Source organism: Nelusetta ayraudi, unplaced genomic scaffold (genome assembly GCF_046127955.1).
Source record: "Nelusetta ayraudi isolate G7.1 ecotype Tasmania unplaced genomic scaffold, CSIRO-AGI_Nayr_v1 ptg000004l, whole genome shotgun sequence".
Taxonomy (NCBI): domain Eukaryota; kingdom Metazoa; phylum Chordata; class Actinopteri; order Tetraodontiformes; family Monacanthidae; genus Nelusetta; species Nelusetta ayraudi.
In genome coordinates, this window is record NW_027466054.1 from 17375451 (window position 1) to 17382500 (window position 7050).

A 7050-nucleotide genomic window follows, 5' to 3' on the forward strand; every position below is an offset into this window, starting at 1 on the left:
GGTAGAAACTGGTGCTTTGTTGGACCTTCCACACGTTTGGAAGGGAAAAGCTAAAAAACACGACAGTCTCAGAAGGGTGTGGTCACCTACCTGGGAGAGCTGTAAGTGCCCTTTGTGACATCACAAAGGGTTGAGTATTAGAGTTCATTGACAGGAAGTGGATTTTATTGAAAAAGTTAGTGATGCTAATATTGCAAAATATCAAAACATAAAAGTTATTCCTGTTGTTGATCAAATATTTACATCCTGGTTCTTTAATATGTCAAGCCTGTTTATTTTTCTCCGAAACAACAGCTCCAAGATGAACTGGAGAACCTGCTGGTGTCCCGCGGCGACGTCATCGCCCTGCAGCACGACGCCGGCGCCGCCTCCCTCCTCCGCTGCCCTGCTTCCTCCTCCACCTCCTCTTCCTCTTCCTCCTCGCTCCACTCGCAGTTTCGGCAGCCGGTCCTGGCTCTGAACCAATCCGAGTGGTTCTGGTTCGGTGGCGGCGTCGGCAGCCCACAGGAGGCCGACCTGCCGCTGCCGCCTGACCCGGAGCTGGATGTGAAGGCGGCGGTGGGCGACGGCGACGGCCGCTGGCTGGAGGACGTCGAGTGTCCCGTCAGAGTTCTCTACGTGGGACACAGTGAGACCCGGCTGCAGGGGACGCTGCTGTCTGCAGGCCTGGCCCAGCCAGGACTCTACAGCCTGACGGTGAGAAAATCCCACTGGCCTTAACTGAGCCTCCAGCAAGGCTCGACTGGAATTCTATGATTTGCTTAAAATAAAATAAATGAGTTACAATGTATTATTTGAACATGCAGAACCAAAGAATGTAATTGTATTGCATAGTATTAAGAAACATGACAGCGACTGGCGGTCGCTGTGAAATAGGGTCTGTCTGCAGTAACTGCGCGTGTGGACACAGGTGTTCCACCTTCCATTCACACTAACAAGAGAATAATAATAATAATCATAATAATAATAGCTTCCATTTATATAGCACCTTTCAGGAAACCCAAGGTCAAATAAATATGTGAATCTCCCCATTTTGATGTAATGTGAAATCACCTTAAGTCTTGGCACCCACAATGCATCTGGGATTGGGCAACACAGTCCAGTGCTAGAAAAAGCAACTGTTTTCTGTGTGTGAATCTACTAACTGAGCATTAAAAAAAATAATAAAATCTCTCTCAGGTGACCTCGGCAGAGCCGTCTTATCCGACCTCAGCCTCCTGCCCTCTGCGGGTGGTGCCGCCGCTGGGTCTGACCATCCTCCACCCGACTCCGGTCAACGGCACCGTCTACCTGCAGCCCAACGACACCAGGCTCCTGCTCCGGGTCCAGTCCCGCTACGGCACCGAGGCCTCCTGTCACAGCGGCACCGGTGGCGGTGGTGGTAACTGCAGCGCGGCCTTCCAGTCCGGCTGCCCCCAAGAGTTCTCAACCCAGCTGTCGCTCTGCCAGCCGGGGCCCAGCTCAGGCCCGGGGACAGAGGTCACCGAGCCGACCCTGTACGCCGTGGTGGACGTAGGCGCGCTGGTGAGGGAGCTGGGTGGCGGCAGCGGCGGCCCGGTGCCGGTGCAGCTGGAGGCTCGAAACAACGTGACGGAGGCCGGCGTGGCGGTGGCGGTGCAGCTGGAGGAGCCGCTGGCAGGCCTGATGGTGCAGCCGCACCCAGCACGAAGGGTCCTGATGGAGTCGGTGGTGGTGAGTGTGCGTGTGCGTGCGTGTGTTTGTTTGTTTGTCTTATGTCTGAATCTGTTGATGCTTTGCGTCGTATCTCGTGTTAGACAGTTGCCTTTCGGAAAGTTTGCTTAAAAATAAACAAATAAATAAATGAACCAAAAAAAAAAAGCAGATGCAGCAGTCAGCAAATGTAGCCGTCTGGTGAAAGGTCCCTAGATGGGAGAAAAGAGGAGAAAAAATATTGAATCATCTGTCCGTCACATTTAAAAGTGAAAGGTTTCCACTGCAACGTTAGAAAGAACATTCAACTTTGGTGAGACATTTTGGTTTGAGAATGACTTTGTGGCTAAAGGGACGACGATGTTGTCGATGAAAAAAGAAACTCGCCCGCTGCTTTTTTAATGCTGCTTCTGCACTGTCCATGCTAATCTCTGTAGCAGCAGCTCAGCCTCACACTTGCTTCCTTGTGTTTCTTCTTCGCCTCCCTCTGGGCCTCGAGGGTGACTGTCCACCTTTAGTTCCTAGCTTTGGTTGCGTATAAACTGGAAGCATGATTGGTTACAAAAGAGTGACAGAAAAAGCTCAGACGGGAGTTTGGCAATTGGATGGGCGACGTATGACAGAGGTGACATCGTCTTCAGTGGAAGATTAACTGCTGATCGGACATTTCTTGCGTGTTTCAGAGCTACACAGCGTCGGTGCTCGAAGGCTCGAACCCCACCTTCAAGTGGACCGTGGACGACAAGCCCTTCTTCACCTACTACAACACCGTCCTCAACGTCATCTACCAGCACGCCGCCGTCTACAAGCTGACGGTGAGTCTCCCATCGTTTGTGCCAGCATCTGAGGTCCACGCAGAAACGCTGCAAAGAGGCTACGCTACGTTGCTGCATTTTAATCATCATTTCGCCACCGACTATTCTGATATTTCTTTGTATTAGTTAGACTAAACCCTTTTCCTGATCATAGACACAGTTTGCATGAGTCCTCAAACTATTTCGGTATATTTGTTTGAATGGCAGGATTTGTTTTCAAAGGTGCTACATAGATAAAATTAGATAGATAAATAGGTAGGTAGATATAGAGATGGATGGAAATTGATAGATATAGATAGATGGATATAGATTTATAGAGATGGATAGATAGATAGATAGATAGATAGATAGATAGATAAATGGAATGGATGGACATATACATATATAGATACAGATACTGTAGATAGATAGATATAGAGATGTTGGATATAGAATAGATGGATTGGATGGATCTAGATTTCTAGCTATAGATGGATATATTGATAGATAGACAGATACTGTGCCGTCCTCCTCTGATCACGTGCCGTCTCCCGCAGGTGACGGCCACCAACCAGGTCAGCGCCCTGACGGAGGACTTCAACGTAACGGTGGACCGGCTGCAGCCAATGGCCAACCTGAGCGTCAGGGGGGTCCCGGACGTCGTCCCCCAGGGCTCCACGCAGACCCTCACCACCTCGGTGCTGCTGGACATGTCCGTGGCCGCCACCGTCAGGTGCGAACAGGGGATGGATCAGACGTGCGGGGAAGATGAGGGGGTTGGCGACTGCAGTTACCCATCATCCTTTGTGTTTTTTTGCTGGCGGTAGTCAGGCGATGACTGCAGCAGGAGCGAGTGTTGAAGTTTTGGGAAGTTTTTTAACGGGTCTGATGTGCAGTAGCAGTTTGCTGCGCCGTGAAATAAGGCAGGAGGAAAGGTGGAGGGAGGAGGGGGAGGGGCCAAACTACCAGACTTGAACCAGTGCACAGCGGCAGCACTTTTCTGCTGTGTTTAAAGGTTATTTTTTTGTCAGCGTCACAGCCGACACCATGTTGGAGACTTGTCACTGAGGCAGCGACAATTTTGCACTTCTCACAGCGGTGCTGTTTTCGCCGTTTTCCTCCTGTCCCGTGACTCTGGTAGCAGCGCTGCTGCAGAGTGCTGACTAGAATTTTCCCCTTCTGCTCCGCCGTTTATCCCAGAGCTTGCTTCTGTTTTTTTTCTTTCTTTTTTAAAGAATTTTCCCACATTTTTTTTCCATCCTGTACTTTTTTCCCCTCCCTGCCTGCTTCACTCCCCCCCTTTTAAGCTTTCCAACCTCAGCACTGTGCCTCTCTCTCTCTCTCTCTCCCTCCCTCCCTCTCTCTCTCTCTCTCCCTCACTCACTCACTCAGTCCCACCATCTCGGCTCCAAACAGGCTTCAAGTTTCCACTTCCCCTCTTTGTCCAAAACCTTCTGAAACTGCTCGGAAAAGATTTCCACTGTTAAGTTACTGTGCATGCATGTGTGTGTGTCTCACTGTGTGTGTGTGTGTGTGTGTCCTGCAGATGGTCTTTCGGCGACGGCGGCTACGAGGAGTATGAGTACAAGCCCCCTTACGACCCCGCCCTCCTCAGCCTGGAGTCGCCCAATCAGATTCTCCTCAGCAACAACGTCACCTACATCTACTCCCAGCCAGGTATCCGTGTCTGGCCGATCGGGAAGAAAATATATTTTTTTTTCTTCCTAAATTAACCAAGTTCCCCATCTCTCTTTCTCTCTTTCTCACCTGCCCCTCCCAGGGATCTACCCGGCCGTGGTGTCGGTGTCCAACCGCTACGAGAACCTGAGCCGCAGCATCCACATGAGCGTCTACAGCATCCTGACCCGCGTCGACATCCAGACGGAGCCGCAGCTGCTGCTGGCCGGCAAGAAGGCCGACTTCGAGGCCCACCCGCTGCCCTCGCCCTACGGCATCCACTACGAGTGGAGCTTCGAGGACGGCTCGGACCCCCTGTCTCCTCCGCAGGGCCGGCGGGTGGAGCACACCTTCGGCCGCAGCGGCCTCGCCCGGGTCTGCGTCTCCGTCAACAACACCATCAGCCAGGCGGCCGCCTGCGCCGACCTCTTCGTCTACGAGGAGATCGAGCGGCTAGTGGCCGAGAGCTCTGCCCCCACCGAGCTGCACGCAGCCACCGTCGTGCGGGCGCGGCTGGGCGCCGGCAACAACGTCACCTGGACCTTCGCCATGGACGACGGCCGCGTCTACTCGGGCGCCGAGCCCAACGTGTCGCACACGTACGGCCGCGAGGGCAACTACACCGTCAACGTCAGCGCCTCCAACGCCGTCAGCTCCGGCTGGACCGTCCTCGCCGTGGAGGTGTTCGTCTTCCGCGTGGCGAGCGTGGAGCCCGCCGGCTGCGTCCAGGCGGGGGTCCCCGTCGAGTTCCGCGCCTGGGCCACCGGCGACGTCTCGGCTCACGTCTACGAGTGGGACTTTGGCGACGGCAGACCGCCGGAGGTTCGGCGCGGCAGCCCCGCGCTCATCCACACCTACCGGAGCAGCGGCAGCTACAACCTGTCACTGTCGCTCACCAGCGGGGGCAGCAGAGCCGCCTTCCAGTCCGTGGCGTGCGTCCAGCCGCTCCTGGCCAACGTCAGCCTGGTCGCCGACAAGACGCACTACATGGTGGGCGAGGAGGTCCGACTGCGGGCCAGAGCCGAGCCCGACTTCAACTACACTTACCGCTGGGACTTTGGCTGGGGAGGGGAGGGCCAGGAGGAGGGCGTGAGGAAAGAAGAGGGGCAGGGGGAGGAGCCTGCGGTGGTGGTGGCGGCCGGGCGCGGCGACATCACCACCGCCTACCGCCGTCCTGGCAGCTACCTGGTGAGCGTCGGCGTCTCCAACGACATCTCCGCCTGCGACGCCAGCGTCCTGCTGCAGGTGCTGACGCCCGTCGGGCCACTGCTCCTCCGCCACAACGGCACCAAGTCCAACAACCTCACACTGGGGGCGCCGTACTCCTTCTCTGCAGTCTCGCCGGCGTCCGACGCCACCTACCTTTGGAACTTTGGCGACGGGACTCAGACCACGACCAGCACGGCGTCGGGCAACCAGAACATCACGCACGCCTACAGGGCAGCGGGCCGCTACAACGTGACCCTGACGGCGTCCAACCGCGTCAGCAGCGGCCACGGCGTCCTGGCGGTGGCGGTGGTGGCGCCCGTGGCCGGCCTGAGTGTCAACGCCAGCCTGGTCAACGTGCCGCTCAACGCCTCGGTGCACTTCGAGGCGCGGCTGGAGGAGGGCGAGGCCACGCGCTACTCGTGGATCCTGTGCGACCGCTGCACGCCCATCGTGGGCACCGGCACCATGTTCTACACCTTCCGCTCGGTCGGCGCCTTCAACATCACGGTGACAGCCGAGAACGAGGTGGGCGCGACGCAGGCCAGCATCTTCCTGTTTGTCCAACGCGAGCTGGAAGGCCTTCAGATTCTGTGGGGAGAAGGTCCGGAAGGTGAAGGAGGAGAAGCTCTGGAGGACTGCTGCTTCGCCACCAACAGCGTCCTCCACCTGCAGGCCGGCCTGAAGGAAGGAACCAACATGACCTTCACCTGGAACCTCAGACGGGACCTGGACCCGGCCAGCTCCGTCCTCAACTTCAGCGGCAAGGCGCTGGAGGTGAACTTCTCCACACCGGGGCCGTGTGACGTCCACCTGCAGGCGGCCAACCTGCTGGGCCAGCTGTCCATCAACCGGACCGTCCACTTCCTGGACCCGGCCGCCAACGTCCGCCTGCACGTGGCCGCCACGGGCCCCGTGGCTGTTGGCGCCGCCACCAACTTGACGGCGACGGCCGGCGGCGGCTCAGAGCTGCAGTACCGCTGGTGGGTCAACGGGGAGGCGCTGCTCTGGGAAGCCCCCTGGAGGAGCCACAGCTTCGGCAGCGCCGGCCGCCAGCTGGTCACCGTGGAGGTCTTCAACCGGGTCAGCGCCAGGACGGCGTCCGCCGTGGTCAGCGTGCAGGAGCCCATCTCCGGCCTGAGGTTCACGGCCAAGGACGTGATCGAGCAGACCTACGTGGCCACTGACATCACCGTGTGGCTGCAGGGGGAAGTGGCCACGGGCACCAACGTGACGTGGACGTGGCTGCTGGAGGGGCAGACGGAGACAGGCAGGATGACCTCCCTCATCTTCCGGAAGCCCAAGACGGCCGTGGTCGCCCTCAACGCCACCAACGACGTGAGCAGCCAGGCGGTCACCAGGGAGTTCTTCGTGCAGGAGCGCATCCATGGCCTGGAGCTGCGGGCCAACAAGAAGATTGTGGCGGTGGGCGACTGGGTGGAGTTCACATTCTCGCTGTCGGCCGGCTCCGATGTGCAGCTCATCCTCAGCATCAGCGGCGACGCCACCGTCATCAAGCAGCCCAACCAGACCTACGTCCACCACTTCAGCAGGGTCGACACCTACATGGTCAACCTCACCGCCCACAACCAGGTACAGGCAAACTGATTTTATTTTAAAATCGTCATTTCAGAGTCTGTAGTTCCGTCCAATCAAAGAGTGTGAAAGAGGCTGAAACGCAGTGACTGTGTGTGTGTGTGTG

The 7050-nt window shown here is 57.0% G+C and overlaps 1 protein-coding gene across 5 annotated transcripts in view; it reads left to right on the top strand.

Annotated features, from left to right (window-relative positions):
* pkd1a (polycystic kidney disease 1a) overlaps window positions 1-7050 on the top strand; it is a 62683-nt gene that overhangs the window by 25324 nt on the left and 30309 nt on the right. For 3 of the 5 annotated variants that reach the window (XM_076039707.1, XM_076039726.1, XM_076039742.1), the window contains exons 14-19: window positions 295-696; window positions 1180-1698; window positions 2355-2486; window positions 3023-3198; window positions 4012-4142; window positions 4246-6941. In XM_076039707.1, the coding sequence (XP_075895822.1) occupies window positions 295-696; window positions 1180-1698; window positions 2355-2486; window positions 3023-3198; window positions 4012-4142; window positions 4246-6941 (4056 nt within the window). The remainder of the gene's footprint in view (window positions 1-294; window positions 697-1179; window positions 1699-2354; window positions 2487-3022; window positions 3199-4011; window positions 4143-4245; window positions 6942-7050) is intronic. The other 2 variants (XM_076039717.1, XM_076039733.1) reach the window with 1 other exon arrangement.